Source organism: Artibeus jamaicensis, unplaced genomic scaffold, assembly GCF_021234435.1.
Source record: "Artibeus jamaicensis isolate MK-2021 breed Jamaican fruit bat unplaced genomic scaffold, CSHL_Jam_final scaffold_1689, whole genome shotgun sequence".
NCBI classification, from domain to species: Eukaryota; Metazoa; Chordata; class Mammalia; order Chiroptera; family Phyllostomidae; genus Artibeus; species Artibeus jamaicensis.
In genome coordinates this window covers 14870739-14888779 of record NW_026522029.1, presented here as the reverse complement: position 1 = coordinate 14888779, position 18041 = coordinate 14870739, and the positions used below count along the sequence as shown (strand labels likewise).

Sequence of the window (18041 nt, the reverse complement as noted above, 5' to 3'; positions counted from 1 at the left end):
TCCACCCCCAGGCTCCTGACATCCAGCTGGACAGCGGGGGTGGGTATCCCCACCAATTCTGAGGCGCCAAGTCTCATGCAGCCCCAACATGCGTGTCAGGGCGTGCCGTTGACTGCCCGCCTCCTCCCTGCAGGCCACGGAGAGCATCAAGATGCTGGTGGCGCTGTGTCAGTCGGACGCTGAGGAGATGAGGAAGGTGGCCTCGGAGACGCTCCTGGCTCTGGGTGAGTTCTCTCTGCTGGGTTGTTGGCTCGGGGGCCTCAGCTGTAATCGGTCGGCGGTGCCAGTGGGAAAAACCACCTCGGGCTGATGCTGGTGGCCAACCAAGGTCACGGAGAATCCCTGGCCTCTGTCACCCCCGTGAACGTCACCTCGTTAGCATTCTTCCTGGGCGACCGTTTATTTCACGAGGCTCCACTCTGGGAATTGAATGTCGCCACCGGCACAGAAATCTTCGCCTGCGTGGCCGTTTGAAGGATAACAGAGTTAGTCCTCACAGCACAGAAATCATGTCTCTCCCTAAACACGTGCCCGGGGCGTCACTACTTGGAGCTGCTTTTCTTCGTGTTCTGGGACAACCGTGAGGGAAGGCAGGCGTTCATGACACAGGTCTCTGGGGTGCGGCCTCGGTGGGCTGACCCTGTGCAGGGGTCGCCTGAGCTGGTCGGACAGCGGCTGCCCGCCCGGCCCGAGCTCTCTGCCTGTGGCTGTGGCCTCTCGCACCACCAGGTCCTGCTCCAAACGCACCAGGCCAGTCGCCCTTCCAGGGACCCTCGTGGCTGTGACTTGTGACCCTCTAAAGCCTCCGAAGGGATGAATCGTTTCAGACTCCGTGTCCTGGGAGGCCCTGTCTCCCACACGGCCGCAGATTAGAAGTCTGCTGCGTCTCTAAAACCCACCGATATGAGTGCGTTTCTAGAACGTCAGTCTTTTTCCTCCTGCTTTTCTTCACAATGGAGTCCTGATTGAGCCCCGCTGGTTATTTCCGCCCCAGTCTCTGAATTAAATGGACAGAAGCTTCTCATCGTTAGTTATCTGTGCTCTGTCTCCCCGTTTTCCGATCCCATTTTTAAAAGAGGAAAAATGGAGCCAAAGAGTCAGGTGATTTGAGACACACAGTGGCTGACCGAGACGGCCCTCCTGACAACCAGACACCGTCACCACCTTGACACGGCACACGGTCACCTGTTGGCTGAAGTCTGAAAGCCTCAGTTTGGCTTTGACCATTTAGACGTGCTGACGTGTAATGTGTCAAGGCCGTGTGGAAGTCACACGCTCTGACCTCAAGAGCCCGCCGTGACAACACGCACGCAGCGCCCGGAAGCGGAGCCTGTGCGGTGTGCGGGGGCGAACCTGTCAGGCGCATCCCGACACCGTGAGCGCTCAGGCTTCCCTGTTTCACCCCCCGCGTCCTTTGCGCCTCTGGCCTTAGCTCAAATGTGACAACATCACGAATGGTGACAGGGTGGCTTTTCCTTGCCTTACATTAGCATCAGTGAAAACCAGCAGGCCCTCCCTAGACAGCCGAGCACTGACCCCCCCCACCCGAGTGAGGGGCACAAGCGTCAGGCTGACCCCATGCCCCTCTTTCTCCCTGTCACCCAGGAGAAGACGGGCGGCTGGCCTACGAGCAGCTGGACAACTTCCCTCGAGATGGTGTTGGGAGTCGTCAGGGGGCGGAGGTGGCCACGGCCTTCTGAGGACCAGCTGGCCCGGCCGCGGTGGAGCTGTCTCCTCAAGGGCCTCCCACGCCAGCGGTGCTGCGATGGAGCCGGCCGGGGTCCCCAGCTCGCAGCGAGCTGTCGGGGCGACGTGGACATCGCCCGGGTGCAGCATCATTCCGTCCGGCTCCGCGGCACTGCCCCCTCCCTCGGCCAGTGCGTGGGGCTCCCTGTGAGCCAGCAGGTCCATCACGTGGTCGCCGAGTCTGAGCCCCTCCTGCCTGCGGTGTATGGGGTTTCAAAATAGCCATCTCTGTGCTTTTTTGGAAGTTCTTCTGTGAGCGTGAACCAGTCCCGTGATTGATGCTTTGGTGCAGTCGTGCGGCTTGCGGTTCCTCTCCATTGTGTTCTCAGGGTTGAGCGCCCCCTCCCCCAGTCACTCCCACTCCCCTCCCCGCCCCCGTATCCCCCCCCAGCTGCGTCAGCTACCTAACTTTCCCTTAAATGCAAAATACGAAAAAGGATTCCTTCAAATAAAAGTTTGCCTGCAGAACCTGGTAGAACGATACATTGTAAGAGTTTGATATTTTGTACATTGCCTTGTTTCAAATGTCCACTGTTTCTTCTCTTCATCCTGAAAGTTCCAAAAGCACGTTCCCACGGTAGTGAAAACAGGTGGGAGACTCCGGGCACCTGATCACAATCACACCCGTACGCGCTGAAGACAAAGACACGCAGAGCGTACGCTTTTATTTTTTCAAAAACAAGAGCCATTTTTTTAATGATATTTTTCAATAGAGGTACTTGGCTGCTAAGACAAATCAAAACCAAAAGTTCCGGATTCAGAAGGCTGAGATGCTCTTTGAGGTGGGACAGCACATCAAAAGTTAGTGGCACATCAAAAGGGGCCCCTGCTTCCGTGACAATTCCCGCGAAATCAGGGAGCCGGCCGCACTGCCACTGCGGGATGGTTCCTGCCCCCGCTGGTCCCCTTGGCCAAATAGTCCAGACGGCAGCCGCCCTCACTGCTCGGATCAGGGTGAAGTGCAAGGCCTCTCAGGAACTGCTAAGTAACCTCTCTTCCTCTTAAGAGTATACAAGGTGGGAAATGCCAAGATATCAAGTTGCGTGTGAGTGTGACTGAAACTATTCTGGATGTGTTTGTACCCAATACTGTGTAGGTATCATTTTAAATATTCCTATTTTAGCAAGACCTTGAAAAGCAACTCTGATTTCCTTTTAAAGTTCATGTTGTTTGCCAGGCTTCCTGGCAAGGAGTCTTTTGACTGTGAAGTTATAGTGTGTATGTATATTTGTATATTTATAAATATTATATATATGCAGATAACCTTCCTTTTAAAGTACATTGTACAGTCTGTAGTTAGTATGTCTAGTCTTTGATCTACATTAAATGGTTGACACGATTCTTTTTATAGAACCTTAAATCACAAATGTTACAGTTTTTTTGTTTGGTTTGTGGCTTTTAAAAAAAAATTTGAATATTGCATGAGTAATTGACTCCATCCCTTTTGTACTCACTTCTGCATTTTATTTTTTGGTGAAGGGGGTGCTTTTGGTTTTGTGGCATTTGTATCCATCCCTGTCTGTATCATGGAAGTTACAATAAAAGTTATTTTTTAATTTCTAGTCTCGTGCGGAGTCGGCCGTATTGTTTTCGCACGCCCTAGGGAGCTGGTTGGAGGCTCCTCACCACACCTCACTCCCATGTGAAATTCCTCCCTTCATAAAGGAGGACAATACTAGTGGCTTCTCAGATGTTTTATAAAGCTGCCAGGAGGAAAGAGCCTGGGAGCTACTCAAAGGTCAAAAGCATCCTCCCAGACCCCAGTCCCCGGGCCCAAACCCCCCCGGGACCCCTTGCTCTCCTGGCCTGGGTCGGCCTCTCTACTGTGTTGCTAGGTGACGAGTTCCCGGATTCTTCGCTATTGTTCCCGCCGGCCTGTCCACGCCATGGACGGGGCCCAGGAGTCTCCCGTGCAATTTTTAGCTCGGGTTCGTCAGTACTTTGCGGGGCTGTGCCAGTGCCTGCAGAACTTCTGGAACAGTGTCAAGGCCTTTTTCGTGAAGAAGGAAAAGGAAGAACATCTCCCTCCAGGGGACAATATTTTTCACAATGAAAAAATAGTGGTGCTGGGCCAGGTGTTGAAGAACAAATCTCTAGCCGTTGAAAAGAGGGTCCGGGCCGCCTACCAGATCGGACTATTGGTCTTCACAGGTACTAACTTACCCAGCTGTTCCTTTTTCCCCCCTTTTTAAAATATTTTTATTGATTATGCTATTACAGTTTTCCCCATTTTTCTCCTCTATCCCCCCTCCACCCTGCCCCTGCCACTCCTCCAGTGTGTCCCCCCTTAGTTCATGCCCATGGGTTGTACGAGTAAGTTCTCTGAGTCCTGTTTCTGTCACCATTTTTTAATCTCTCCCCGCCTACCGACCATGCTGCTGCTTCCCTGTACCTTCCCCCCATTTCTCCCTTCCCCCTCCCCACCAAAATCCCTCCATGTGATGTCCACTTCTCTGATTCTGTTCCTGTTCCGGTTGTTTGCTTAGTTTTTGTTTTCATTGTTTTTCTTTTCTTTTAGGTTCATTTGTTGATAGTTGTGAGTTTGTTGTCCTTTCACTGTTTATATTTTTTATCTTCTTTTTCTTAGATAAGTCCCTTTAACATTTCATATAATAAGGGCTGGGTGATGACGAACTCCTTTAACTTGATCTTATCTGGGAAGCACTTTACCTGCCCTTCCATTCTAAATGAAAGCTTTGCTGGATAAAGTCATCTTGGATGTAGGTCTTTGGATTTCATGACTTGGAATACTTCTGTCCAGCCCCTTCTTGCCTGCAAGGTTTCTTTTGAGAAATCAGATGATAGTCTTATGGGAAGTCCTTTGTAGGTAACTGTCTCCTTTCCTCTTGCTGCTTTTAAGATTCTTTCTTTATATTCAGTCTTGGGTAACTTAATGATGAATGTGCCTTGGTGTGTTCCTCTTCAGGTCCAACTTCTTTGGGACTCTCTGAGCTTCCTGGACTTCCTGGAAGTCTATTTCCTTCGCCAGATTGGGGAAGTTTTCCTTCATTATTTGTTGAAATAAGTTTTCAATTTCTTGGTCTTCCTCTTCTCTTTCTGTTACTCCTATAATTCAGATGTTAGAATGTTTCATGTTGTCCCAGAAGTTTTTAAGAGTCTCTTCACATTTTCAAATTCTTGTTTCTTCATTTTGTTCTGGATGGATGTTTATTTTTTCCTTTTGTTCCAAATCGTTGCTTTGAGTCTGGTTTCCTTCCTGTGACTGTTAGTTCCCTGAACATTCTACTTTATTTTTACTTTGGGTATCCTTCCTTTGTTTTCTCATTTTTCGAAGAAGCTCAATCAGCTCTGTGAGCATTTTGATTATCAGGGCTTTCAATTCTTCATCAGATAGGTTGGCCATACCCTCCTCACTTAGCTCTTTCTGAGTCACTACTCTGTTGTTTCATTTGGGGCCCATGTCTTTGTCCTGGCGCAACTGAGAGGTTGTAAGGGGGCGGGGCCTCAGACATTTCTGGGCGGGGCCACCCTCCTGGCTGAGCTGCCTGTGGGGGCGGGGTCAGAGAGGGAGCCGCCCAGCGGTCTGCTGGGCTCTAGCGTACTTTTCCGCCAGGCAAGACTGGGAGCTTCTCCTACCGCTTGCAGCCACTGCAGACCACAGCCACCGCTGAGTCCCCCTAAGCCAGCCCCTCCCTTGCAGCCCCCCGGAGCCCCCTAGCCAGCCCCGCTCCCCAAGGTAAGCCTTGTCCCAGCAGAGAGTCTGCCAATGGGGCCCGCCGCTTTCCCAGTCTGGTTGTTCTGTTTGATTTTTTCTTTAATTCCTTGGTTGTCGGAGTTCCATGCAGTCTGATTTTCTGGTGCTTTTGGTGGTTTATTGATTTCAGATTGGTCGTTACCCTCTTTTTGGTTGTACAAGGAAGCGAAGGGTCTCTACCTACGCCTCCGTCTTGGCCACAACCTGCCCAGCTGTTTCCAAAGCCTTTTGTTTACAAAACTGAGTAAGCGATCCTCGTCGTTCTTGCCTTAAAATTCCAATAGAGCTTCCTTTGCTAAATTATTAGCATTTTTGTCTTTGCACCACAAAAGATATTACTAATTATTTTCTCCTCAAAGATTTTTTGTGTCCATCAAATACGTGACTCACTGTTCCCTGCTTTTACTAATTAAAAATATACAGACTAAAATTGACTATCAAAGTTCTTATAAAAAACATCAAAGGATCTACACTGAGTCGATATAATGCCAACATAGTGAGTCTCACGACTTCATTTTTTTTTTAATCTTGTAAAAAGGCACATCACAGAAAATAGCTGAGAAAAGTAAATAAGAACTCGTTGCTCTTAAAACACCTGCCAGGTCAGCCGCCAGGTGCACCTGCAGAAAGCAGCGATTACCGTCCGCTTGGCTAGAAAATTAAGTGGCAAACCATTTAAACATGCAGTGGTCTAACAATTAAGTCCAAACTCGTTCCTTTTTTCTTCCTAATGCATTCCAGGATTTGCTATGACATGTTATTGATTGGTAGTCCTCAACAACACATCTCCTTATTAGTTCTTTTTTTTCCCCAGCTTTTAAAGTTCTTGTTCACATACATTTGTCCACATTTCCCACCCCCCCCACCCCCACCCCAGCCACCCCACTCCTTATTAGAAGTTCCGGCTGGTAGCTCTAAGTGTCCATATTTTTTTAATGGGAAAATAAGTTACTTAGATGTAGTTTGATAGACTAAATCTTTCAAAGAATGTGTCGGTGAGAGAAAACGTTCAGTTTGCCAGGGTTGGGGGGCCACAGAAACAGGAGGACAGGAAACCAAGACTCTGCCCCCCCCCCCCGCCCCCGCCCCCGGGCCTGGCTTCTCACACAGCTGCTTCCCCCACTGGGGGGAAGAGCTGCTTATAAAAGGGTTGGAGTCCTTTAACTTGACCTTGCTTAGCCCCAGCTGCACTGATGGGAAGTGAGGGGAAGGGCTTATGCCCGGGGTTCAGCTAAGATGTAACATTGACTAGAACAGTCTTGGGACATAAGAGAAATCCAAGGTCGGCGGGAACTCCAGGGCTGGACTCCAGCCAGCAACTCGGGCTGCCGCACCATCCAATGGTCCCTGCGAGGCCTTCACAGCTCCTGCCTTCTCAGAATTTGGGGTTTGGACTGGGACGGTCGGGGGTCAGGAATACATAAGAAAAAAGTGGCATCCAGGACCAGGTGGGGTTCAGTGAGCAAAGCAGGGAAAAGCTCGGGAGGCACGTGGGCCCCACCCTGCAGGTTGTGGCATGAGTTGGGAGATGGGGACAGGAGGGCAGAGCTCGTGAGCGACCTCTCCGGCCACCGACCCGGCTCTGCGGCTCAGCCTTTGGACTTTCCCGTCGCTGCGCCAACATGCTGGTATTTCTTCAAGTCCTGCAGGCGGAGGGTGAGGAATGATACCACCAAGGAGACTGACTGGGTGGACCTGACCAAAGGGACCTCTCAGAGCCTCTCCCGTATCACCACACACATTCCCAAGGACCCCAGCGTCCGTCCGTAGCAGCAACCAGAATAGGAGCACCTGAGCTCGCCTGTCACTGGCCGCTGGGGACGCCGGATCCCCTCTGGAGACACAAATGCTTGTCTTGCAGGAGGCCCCACGGCGGGGAGGTTTGCGGCCGAGCACATGAAGGAGGTGGCCCTCTTGCTGCAAAATCGCCAGTTGGCACCGAGGGCGAGGATCCTGCTGCTGCAGAGCCTGGCGTGCTGGTGCTATCTGGATCCCGCCAGCCAGCACCGGGCCCAGTTTCTCAAGTTCATCCCCATCCTCACCGCATTTTTCGATGACTCACAGGAGTCAACCTCCAAGAGTGAGGTCAACAGCCACCTGCTGGTGAAATTCTGGACGTGCTATGTCCTCTCTGTCATGACCTGCAACAACTCGGCCTTCGTGGAGGAGCTGAAGGAGCACGTAGCCCTCAGGAGCCACCTGCAGCTGCTGGCCAGTGAGAACTGGAACGGGTGGCCCGAGAACTTCGCCCAGGTGCTGTATTTCCTGATCGGTTTCCACAGGAACTAACAGCCCCGCGCCCGGCTCCCCGGGGACGACCCTGGAGAATGGAAATAAAGGACGGAAGCCGGTGGAGTCTTCCTCGATGTTTTCTTTTAGGTGGTCAAACACTCCCAGGTCAGCTTCCAGTTTCTGCAAGAACCAGCCTCAGGGCACGCACTGCCGTTTAAAAATGACCTCATGAAGGCTGAGTTCCTGAAATGGGAGGTCCCAGGAGGACCTGAGGGGTACTGGCAGGACTTGTAGGGCATCACATGACATCACACCAAGGCACTCAGACACGCCAAGCCCTAGCCCACCCCGCAGCCCATCCCCAGAGCCCTGAGTACCGCATCTGTGTCCCATCCACCGTTTCAGGGGTGCGGTTGTTTCCTGGCAACCAGAACATGAGCTGCTTACACATCAGGCGGATGCTCCAACAGTTGATACCTAATTGAAAATCAGGTTCGTCATCTAAAAGCAATCCTTCCAAGTTCTCTTAGTCAACTCCAGCCACAGTTCCTGGGTGCTGGAGCCTTAACACCCGTACCACCCCCAAGTTCCCCCTGGAAACTCATCCCCAACACACCCCACCCTTGCCTCCCCCCACACACAAAATCCCCAGGCAACTACTCTGCTTTGTCAAGGGGGGTTGGAGTCTCACCACTGTAGTTACATACGAGCCCCCAGGAGAGTCTCTAACCTGGTTTCTCTCACTCGGCACCACTGACCCCTTTCCCAGCCCCCGCTCCCCGGCTCCTTTCTGTGGCTGAGCCGCAGTCCGCTGTGTGGACGCCACCGTTCGCTGACCTGTTCCCTTGCGGACAGACACGCGGGCTGCTGCACATATTAACGGAACCCTTGCAGACTCGTCTTCATGTGGACGTTCGCTTTGCTGTCTCTCAGGTGGATACTAGGAGTGTCCTATTTGAGAAGTTTGCCAAATCCAAGGTCACTAAGATTTTCCCCCCTGATATTGTCTTCTAGAAGATTAATAGCGTTAACTCTTGCATGTTAAAATCCTCTCTTTTGCTCCCTGCCGCCAAATCCTGGCCATCTATTTTTGGCATTCTCCAGAAATATCTCCTGTCCCCCAAGTTCTCCTGTTCTGTGTAGCGCTCCCCTTTCTTCCCCATTCTGACAGCCTCTCAAGAGGTTCATTTCCTGCTCCCCTTAACACAGGTAATTCTTCAAACCATTTTTCCTGTTAAAAACCCCCAGCACTCTCTTCTTCAATTCTATCTCTGGGCTGGTAGCCCCCACCCCCCACCAATAATTAAACAGACCCACACCGTCTAACACAGTGGCCACTACCCTCACGCACGTGGCTATTTAAACAGAAACTAGCATCTCAGTCCTTCATTCCCAGCCATGTGTCGACGCTCCACGGCCACATACGGCTGGGTGGGTCATACTGGACCCCACGGCTATTCACAAGAGAATCTTTTATTGGGTGCTCTTGCTATAGATTAATGACGGCTTCTGTTTTCTAAGACTTCATTCAGGCACCGTACTAAAATAAGACGGAGGCTTTATCTCAGTATTAGAAATAAGGAAACGGAAATCTCTAAGGACAAATAACTTGCCTAAAGGAATCCTTTAACCTTGACATTGCTCTTTGTGGCCACTTCCTCCCAAGGCCCTGCGTGCTCCTCACAGAGCCCGTTTGAAGTACACAATTCTGCGTACTTCACTGTCCTGCTTTCCCTGGAAGGACTTAAGGGGACCCCCCAGTTGATTTCACGCTGCTCTTAATTCTCATTCCTCCTACACATGTATGCTTTGTACTGTATCAAAGGAGACATGAGTGAACAGGAAGTTCTGGAACCCTCAGCTATTCCTGCATCTCTACACGACTTCACCTACCCCCCCGCCTCATGCCACCCCGTCACTGTAAACTTCCCAGGGTCTGGCCGCCCTGGCCAGTGGGGCCTCTGCTGGCTGCTCAGGTGCGCGTGAGCGCTTTGGAAGCGACACGCTCACCTTTGTCCCAGCCCCTCAGGAGGAAGATCTGGGAACCAACAGTCCCTGCAGTGGGTCTGAGTAACAACCGGATTCGGAGTAACACCTCAACGACTTCAGTCTAAAAAGGGACAAACATCAATTCACTTTCTCCTTGTCTCCTCCAAACAGGAGCAAGAAAACCACAAAACCATATCGACAAATTTTACTTAGATATCATTTTTCAAAAAACACACGGTGCTCAAAAGGACACTGAAGTTTATTTATCACACACGCAAGTCGTGTCTGACATTGAGAAAACGTTATTTACATAAAACGCCACAGAATAAAAATACATAGTATTTGTACTTTGATACAACATCGGGGTCCCAGGATTCAAACGAAGAAGTTCGATCTCAAGCCTGCAGTGTGCAGGTGTTTGCTCGGCTACAAAGAACTGCAGTGGAGGTGAACTTGGCTGGCGTGTTTCTCATGTCGACTGTTCCCGACCCTCACGCACAGGGCGACCCTGCGTCTGGGAAGGAAGACTCAGCTTCTGTGGCGCAGCCCTCGGCTCCCGAGTCCTCCACTTCGGAATCCTCGCCAGCTTCCTCTTCGGAATCGGAGTCCTGACTCTCTGGTGATCCAGAGTCTGCCAGGCGTCTGCCTTTCATTCTCTTAAAGAATAAACCAAAAATTTATCGCAACGACCTTCAAACCTACATCCCTTATCAGTACTCTAATACAACTGACCTCAAAGTCCTAACTAGGTTCTTTTCATGATGTCTCTCAATTAAGGGCCCCCAAAACCCAGCGTTCTGTCCAAGTCTCCACCACGTAGATCATATTTCAGCAAAGTCACGCGGCTCACTTACTGCTCGGCTTTTAAGGCACTGACTTGCTTGCACACGAAACCAGTAAGTACGCTCGCTGCCCACGGCGGACGACCTGCTGTGCTCACTGCCGACCGCCACGTACAACACTTCTGTGCACACAAGGCGCTGCATGTGTGTTTCCAGATGAAAACCTCAGACGTTCGAGCCCACCACGGCCCAAACACAGGAGGAATCCAGCACACGGTTTTATCTGAAAGTCTTTCATCAGCAAGATGTTTTTTAAAAAAATCTGAGTAAGTTTAAGACTTATTTTTTAGGTGAAGACTGGTAAAGTAACAATCATGAGACTAATTCTTACAAACAAATTAGCCTTTTCCAAATGTTAAAGAAAGTCAGGTGAGAACACCAAACTTATGTAGTGTACCAATGAACAGTTTTATAAAACACAGTATCACGCTGGCATTAAATTAAAAACTGTCTAAAAATCTGTCCACTGTGCAATATACCTTTCCACAATCTCTGAGATATCAGTTAACTCTTTGTAACTCACTGTAAGAAAACCGATGTTCTCTTGCTTCATAATAAACACCTGGCCGCTCCGGGGCTGTCGCTCTGGGTGCAGACACCCCCATCAGCGGACACCTCCTGTGGCTCCCCACCCCCCTGGCACACCCACGCGCCAGGCCCTAGCGCTCCCTTTGTGGAGACAAGAAGGAAGGCCCAACAGGATACATCACCAGCTCCACTCAAGGGACTAGCAGGGCCAGGCCAGAAGGGCGGGGCCAGGCCGGAAGGGCGGAGTCTGGCCCTGCGGCCACACTCGGCCAGCAACACACTTGGGCAGCAACACACTCGGGCTGCGGGAGGGGGCGGGGCTGTGGGAGGAGACACCCACCTCCAGCAGCTCTGCCAGGTACTGCACGTGCTCCGCCACTTCGGCCAGGTCCCTGTTCTCCTTCCTCAGGCGGGCGATCTCATTGTCCTTTTGTTCAATTTCTCTGTGAAGCTGCACCACACAAACAAAGCTGAGTGTTCCACAGAGTTCCACGCTGTGAACCCAACCACATGCCTCCCAGGGTATAGCTGACGGCCACGGTGGGCAAAGCCCTGACAAAGGCGCTGTCTTTGGCCCTCGGCACGATAGCCTTCTTCTTGTGTAACAATCCTGGTAACAGTCGCCCGGCTAATGCGACCCCTGTCAGGCTGAAATTAAAGCTAGTTTATACTGCTCTATCCAAACAGACCAAGCAGCACACGGAACACTGAAATGTAAAAATGCGCCCTGGCGGATGTGGCTCAGCTGGCTGGAGCATCATTCCATAAACCAGAAGGTCACGGGTTTGATCCCTGGTCAGGGCACACGCCTGGGCTGTGGGTTTGCTCCCCACTCAGGGCACCTACAAAAGGCAACCAGTCGCGTTTCTCTCCCACATCCGTGCTGTTCTCCCTCCCTTCCCTTCTCTCTAAAGTCAATAAGCACGTCCTCAAGTGAGGATAAAAAACAAAATAAAAACAGCACAGATTCTACTAAGGGCTTACTTTCTCATTTTCCTGAAGTGCTTCATGGAGTGCCTTTCTCCGCCGCTCGGCCATTTCCTGCCAGTACTGAGAGGACGGATTTTCTGAAATAAATTGATGTTTTACACGAACTTTGAAAACCGCCACTGCTCCGTGCTGCTGTGACAACCCCAGAACATTTTTCTATTTAAGAAACAACTTATAATCTTAGGAATACCCATTTGTATAAATGTAAAGTTAGAAAACCAAGTCCACCTGTTCCTATTTTTATTCTCCCTGACATTTTAAGGGTCTCCAGTTAGTCCACCGAGGGCCTGTAGTTCCGTTCTGTGTCCCAGTTACCTGGACTGTCACTGTGCGGCTGCTTCAGCCCTGCGACACAGAGCCCGGCTGCCTGTCTCTGCGTGTGACCTGAGTGTCCTCTGCCACCAGTGCCACCCACGTCGGGTCTGAGTGAGCGCCACAAGCCCTGCAGCTCACCCACGACATGACTGAAGAGCTTCCCGACTTCTGCGCAGCCTCCCTCCCCGGCCTCTGCCCCGTCGACCCCAAAGCCGGCTGGGCTTTCTCCTCAGGGTCCCCCAGGAGAGTCAGACTGAGCCCCGGCGATGTCACGGCCTTGAGGACGCCCATCCACTTCGCTGCGTCTCCACTCTTTTCATCGAGAACTGCATCAACGGCCTTCCGTAATGTTAAAACCCATCACCAGCTTCCCCTCTGGTGTCGACCGCCAGGCCGTTGAAAACTAGCATCTGTCACATCACAGGCCGCGTGATCGGCCTCGTTCCTGCCGCCCCTCCTTCCCACTCTCCCCGTGCGTTCAATTCCCTTCTTCAAATTCAGTCTCAAGACACTTTTTTTCCCTGAAAAAACTCATATCCAAGATGCCATATTAATCACTATCCATTTATATTTCATCCATATTTCAATCTTAAGAAAAAGTAAGACTTGTTCAAATTTAGTGTTTGTGTCTTTACAACCAGAACATTTTAGTAAACTGTGTAACAGTGTCCTCCGCTTAAGAGCCTGTGAGCAGAATTCCTGACGGTATAACAAATAAAACTGACCTTTATCACAACTACTCTTCTCGTACCTGTAACCATAAGGTCAAACGCTTCCTGAGTGACCCCTCCAATGTCACTGGGCTCCGGGACAGCAGCAACTCCGGGGCTGGACTTCTTAGAGGCCGACAGGCCATCCCAGTGCTTCGCTTTGGACAAGCCTTTAACCGGCTACAATGAGACACGTATGTTAATATCCTTTATTCTGATCTAACGAACAAGAAAGCTGGGGGACGTGGGAGCCGGGGCAGGCACTGCTTCTGAAGAACGTGTGTTTAGAAGGAGGAAGAACCGCAGGAGGAAGGCATGCATCATTACAGTCCCGAAAAGAGGAAAAAGTGAGGAGGAGGAGCAGCCATCGGTTAAGAGCAGAAATTAAGAATATCAGAAGAAAAAATCAAAGACAGTGTAGAGGAAAAATGTAACTGCAGAAATTTTTTAAAAAGCACACAATCACTCTTTAATAAACTTGTTAGAAAATAAAAAAGATAGCTCAGTGGTTTTGTCATTTATGTATTAAAAATAGAGCACTCATCTCTGTCTCTTTGACATCTTTGGATTTTCTTTAAAAAAAAATCACAATGTAAAACTCTACCAAAATGTGTAGGTATATTTCATAAATTTCATTTGCAGCAACCGTTTTGATTCAGACTTGGGTCTAAGGCTTCAATGAAATCATTTTTATTGTTGAGATAATTCAGTACCACGGAAAGGCAGTATTTTCCATCCGCAAAAGCCTAGACATGTCTATCCATGGTTTCGCCACTTACACCCTAAAGTTAATGAGGGAATCTACCTGTCCGTTCTCAAAACACCCACACTCTCCTCCTGCAGGTTCATTCATAACGTATTATGTCATCTCAGTTCCACCAACATTACATTCTATTACATCAGATTTGAACTTTCCAGAGTGAACGGTGAAAATAAAAACCCCTCTGGTGGGGAAAACGCAATAGTCCTTCTTCCACTATTTCCCAACGTCCACGCCCCAGGGGCCCCTGACCCGGGGAGCGCGACCCGGCCCCCACTGCGTACCTCGTTCTCCCGTCCCACCAGGGTCCCGGCGGTGGAGGGCTGGATCATCTTCAGAGTCCTCCTCGGGACAGGGCTGTTCTGAAAGTTGAGAGAATTCATTACCCGATCACTGAGTGCTGTGTGGGTTGTTATGGCCTCAGTCCCACTAAATTCAGGAGGAGAGAATACTAAGAACACGGATACAGGGCGGGTAGAAGAGGTTCACAGTTGGGAGTACAGGAAACACGGCTTATTCTTGTATTATAACTTACCAATGATTCCATTGTTTTCCATACAAACAACTGTAAACCTACTTTTGCCCACCCTGTATCTCGTCAGCTATATAATTTTATACTCCTACTGTGAACCAGACACTGGTTTAACCAACTGAACAAACTTATTTCCCTAAAATTATGATAGAAAAATAAATAAACAAAATTGTAATAAAGTTTAAAGAAATTCTAAGACTGCATCGTATCACCCAAACTCGACACGTGTATGGTAAAAACTGACGAAACAGGTAAACTGGGGGGGAAGGCGAATTATTCACACTGCAAAGCACTTCCTCCCCTGGTCATCAGGACCGTCCCCTAACACATTTCCCTGTGTCACCAAAGGAACGCAGCGTGAGAACACGCTGCACACAAAACCAACCCCAGGACCAGCCCTCCGCCCGCCCCCCACAGCAGCAGTCTGGCTTCAAGCCCGTTTGCTCGGGGACTGCCAGCCTGTCTGGCCAGAGGCACGCTGAATACTGCAAGGGCCCATGCTACTGTCTGGGGAAAATACAGCCCTCCTTGTAATACGTAAATGCCTTCCTGTCTATTTCCTGCTCAGAAAGCTCTCTCTAGTTTTGCCAAAAGTCATTAGCCATCCCGCCAGCATGGGAGGGCAAACACCCGTGGGTCCTCAAACAAGGTCAGCAAGCGCGGGACACCAGAGCCCCGTGAGAACTCGCTGGCTGCACAGAGCCCCTCGCGGCCAGAGCGGCCTTCCCACGGTCAAGTTTCTCCTGCTGCTGATGATCTCACTGTTTAATTGAAGAACAAATGCCAGCTACTGTGAGAACAAACACCACGCCCACATCTCAGATGTAATTTAGATTGGTCCACAGTCTCTGGACAAATAGAAACAGACAACTTTGGAACCTTCGTAAGAGAAGACAATTTCCAAGATTTAACTTTTATAATGTGAGCTTCATAGCCTCTATCCCCCCAAATGTAATACTGCTGTTATCATTTTCTTTATGCAGATTATGCATTGGAATAACAGATTCAGCACAACCAAAAAGGTTCTTCTATATTACGGGTCTTAATCTTTTTAGAAAGCAATTTGAGATTCTGTAAACCTCTTTTTAAAAAAGCACACGGGAGCCCACTCACCCAGAATTTAGCATACAATTAGCCAGGAATCCATGAGTAGAATAAGAAGAATAATAACCAGTAACATCTTGTTTACAGAAAACCCTACGAGGGTCCTGAAAACCACCGGAATAAACAAGTTCAGCAGGGTTGCGGCGTTCAGGACACAAAAATCAATTTTGCTTCCACATGGGAACAGTGAGCACAGTGAAAATGTGCTTAAGGAAGCCATTCATCCACAGTTGCATTAAAAATAAAACATTTTAGGGGGAAAATTAACAAAGGAAGTGTGAAGCTCAATTCTCTGAAAACTACAATGCACTGTTGGAAGAAACTAAAGCCTTGAATTAATGGGAAGACAGCCCATGTCCGTGGATCAGGAGTTTTAACATTTGACCATAACTAATTTTTTAATGGTTCTCTACTGTTTACTTTTCTTCTGGCCACAAATTAAGTGATTTCAAATTGGCGGAAACTATAGCCGGGTTAAATTTGGTTAAATTACATTCACGCACCTGTAGGCCTGCTCTCTCCCCACAGAGGAAGGTGACCCTGCCACATACCTTCATGTGCCTGTGGGTCCCTCCTTGTTTCTGCTTCATGGCGGGATGCATGGTGCACCTGGGGACACAAAGGCAGAATGTGGTCTGTGCCTGGAGGTGGAGCTTAGATGCTCACCTGTGCCTGGCGGAACCACCTCTTCAATGCACCGACCACTGAAGTGACAGACGTCAGCAGTGACCCCTGATGTCTGCATCTGATACAAGCACTCACACAATAACTCTGGTTGGAAAACTGTATATTCTAAACAAATGCACAAAACCTTCTGGTGTCCTGAGCGAAACAGTGGGCTCTCAAAGATCGGGGAAATGTCCCAAGGAAGGAGAAGCAGACAGCTGGGGGTGCCCAAATCAGTCCCAGACAACAGCACCCCAAGGGCACCCTTTCCTGTGTGTGACCAGTTTGGCTCTGGTAACTGGCTGTCACTTCTTAGTGGCTTAATGTCCATGCTTTCGCATTCGTAGGAAAAGTTTCAGCACCCCCAGGAGCTGAGAAGAGAGGGTGGCAGATACAGGGACACCTAGTGAGGTTACTCACGCCACTGGGCCCACCCACTGAAACCCGACCCATGACCCCATGACCCCCAGGCACGGAGGGGTCTCCGAATGATCTTCCCCAAGTGCAGCCCTACCTTCACTCGGCGGGGCTTTCACACTTTGACTGTGACCCACCGCCTGAGCACTTTACCGTGTGCCCTGGCACATGGACGCAAACTACAAAGTTCAGGAGATGCACCCAATTTTCTATGCTATTTCCTGGTAGGCGAATGCTGGTCGGCACCCACGAGATTGAGCCAAGGTGACGCTTTCCAAACTGCGGATCGGGCCCGGACCCCACAAACATTCGGCGATCACCAACAGTTTGGAAAAAATAACTGATCAGAATAAAATTGAAAAGACGAGAAAACGTCGGAGTGCAGGGTATGTGGGGACCGGGTTCCGCTTCGTGAATCTTCTCAAGCAGCCGAATGGCTGCGTCTTAAACTGCGATGTAACTGTGCTCTCGCCCGTGTCACATTACAAATGCTGAAAGCCACCGATCAAGGTAAGTTCAAGCCTCCACATGTATGTCGCACTCCTGTCTGCAGCCTGGCGCCCTACTTCACTCCCCAGTTCTTTTCAACTAGATTAAAGACGCCAGCACAAGCCTGGGTCCAAAGGAAGTGTTGACACACAGGGGCACCGGTGTCACCAACACTAGTGCCGCTGTTTAACCGGGGACCAGGATCGGAGACCACCTAGAGCCCAGTGTGCGCCCCACCCCTGTCCCCAATCACCGCCAGTCGCTAGTCCAGAGGGTGGGCGTTCCGTTCCGCCTCCCGACAGTCAGGCGCAAGGAAGAGTCAGGCACTACGCCGCCCGCAAGGCCTCCAGTCCCCTACCACCACCCGGGGACGCGGGGCTCGCCGCTGCGCGCGCCATCCAATAGGGAGCACGGATAAGGAGCGCGCCAAAATCAACCTAGCCAATGGGGCAATCCCGAGCCCTACCAACTGCCCCGCCCCTCGCGGCTCCAGCCAGTTCTAAAATTCCACTTACCGCGGCTCTGCGGAGTCACGGGAGGGCCGATTCCGGCGGGCGGGAAAGCGAGGCAGCTACCACTCTCTCTCACTGAAAGGAACCGCTCAGCTCTGGCCGCGGCACCAAGCACAACGGCCCCAGCCGACCAGCACCAGTCCACACCGCAGCCGAGCAGACGCGGCGCGCTGCTGAAGAAGATCGCCGAATCCGCGCCCCGCCCCGACGGCCACGTGACCCCCCCGAGGGGTGGGGCCCGCCCAAGTCTGGCCAATCGGCGCCCGCCTCGGCCCCGCCCCTGCCTGCGCCGGCGCGGGGGGGCCCAGCGCGTCTCTGCTTGAGGAAGTCCTGTCGTTGTCCCCGGTCTTGATGGTCCTGCGGAGGGAGCAGCCAGAGCCGCCTCCACCCGCCGCGGACACCGGAGGGATGACGTGTCGCGTCTGCAGTGCGCGGCTCCTCCTGTCTGTGTGCAGCCGACTCCCCGCCATGGGCAGAGCCTTGACGTTCGGGCT

General features: G+C 50.8%; 3 protein-coding genes across 6 annotated transcripts in view; 2 read left to right on the top strand and 1 right to left on the bottom strand.

The window, feature by feature from the left end:
- The window catches only part of RIPOR2 (RHO family interacting cell polarization regulator 2), a 112531-nt gene extending 109223 nt beyond the window's left edge, over positions 1-3308 (top strand). For all 4 annotated transcript variants that reach the window (XM_037152936.2, XM_053655872.1, XM_053655873.1 and 1 more), the window contains 2 exons: positions 134-224; positions 1606-3308. In XM_037152936.2, the coding sequence (XP_037008831.2) occupies positions 134-224; positions 1606-1700 (186 nt within the window). In that variant the 3' untranslated portion in view covers positions 1701-3308. The remainder of the gene's footprint in view (positions 1-133; positions 225-1605) is intronic.
- A 324-nt stretch (positions 3309-3632) lies between these two features.
- Positions 3633-7750, top strand: ARMH2 (armadillo like helical domain containing 2). The gene is made up of 2 exons (XM_037152997.2): positions 3633-3897; positions 7323-7750. The coding sequence occupies exons 1-2, from the start codon at positions 3633-3635 to the stop codon at positions 7748-7750; spliced, it is 693 nt and encodes a 230-aa protein (XP_037008892.2).
- A 2173-nt stretch (positions 7751-9923) lies between these two features.
- GMNN (geminin DNA replication inhibitor) lies at positions 9924-17740 on the bottom strand. The gene is made up of 7 exons (XM_037153082.2): positions 17551-17740; positions 16015-16072; positions 14112-14189; positions 13109-13247; positions 12037-12119; positions 11393-11503; positions 9924-10338 (listed from the first exon to the last, which is right to left on the bottom strand). The coding sequence occupies exons 2-7, from the start codon at positions 16063-16065 to the stop codon at positions 10174-10176; spliced, it is 627 nt and encodes a 208-aa protein (XP_037008977.1). The 5' UTR covers positions 16066-16072; positions 17551-17740; the 3' UTR covers positions 9924-10173.
- Between the last annotated feature and the right edge of the window lie 301 nt (positions 17741-18041).

Coding starts and splice junctions, on each gene's coding strand:
- ARMH2 (XM_037152997.2), top strand. CDS start 3,633: ATGGACGGGGCCCAGGAGTCTCCCGTGCAATTTTTAGCTCGGGTTCGT. Junction 3,898..7,322: donor CGGACTATTGGTCTTCACAG/GTACTAACTTAC, acceptor CTTGTCTTGCAG/GAGGCCCCACGGCGGGGAGG.
- GMNN (XM_037153082.2), bottom strand. CDS start 16,065: ATGCATCCCGCCATGAAGCAGAAACAAGGAGGGACCCACAGGCACATG. Junction 12,120..13,108: donor GTTTGACCTTATGGTTACAG/GTACGAGAAGAG, acceptor AATTTATTTCAG/AAAATCCGTCCTCTCAGTAC. Junction 11,504..12,036: donor CACTTCAGGAAAATGAGAAA/GTAAGCCCTTAG, acceptor TGTGTGGTGCAG/CTTCACAGAGAAATTGAACA.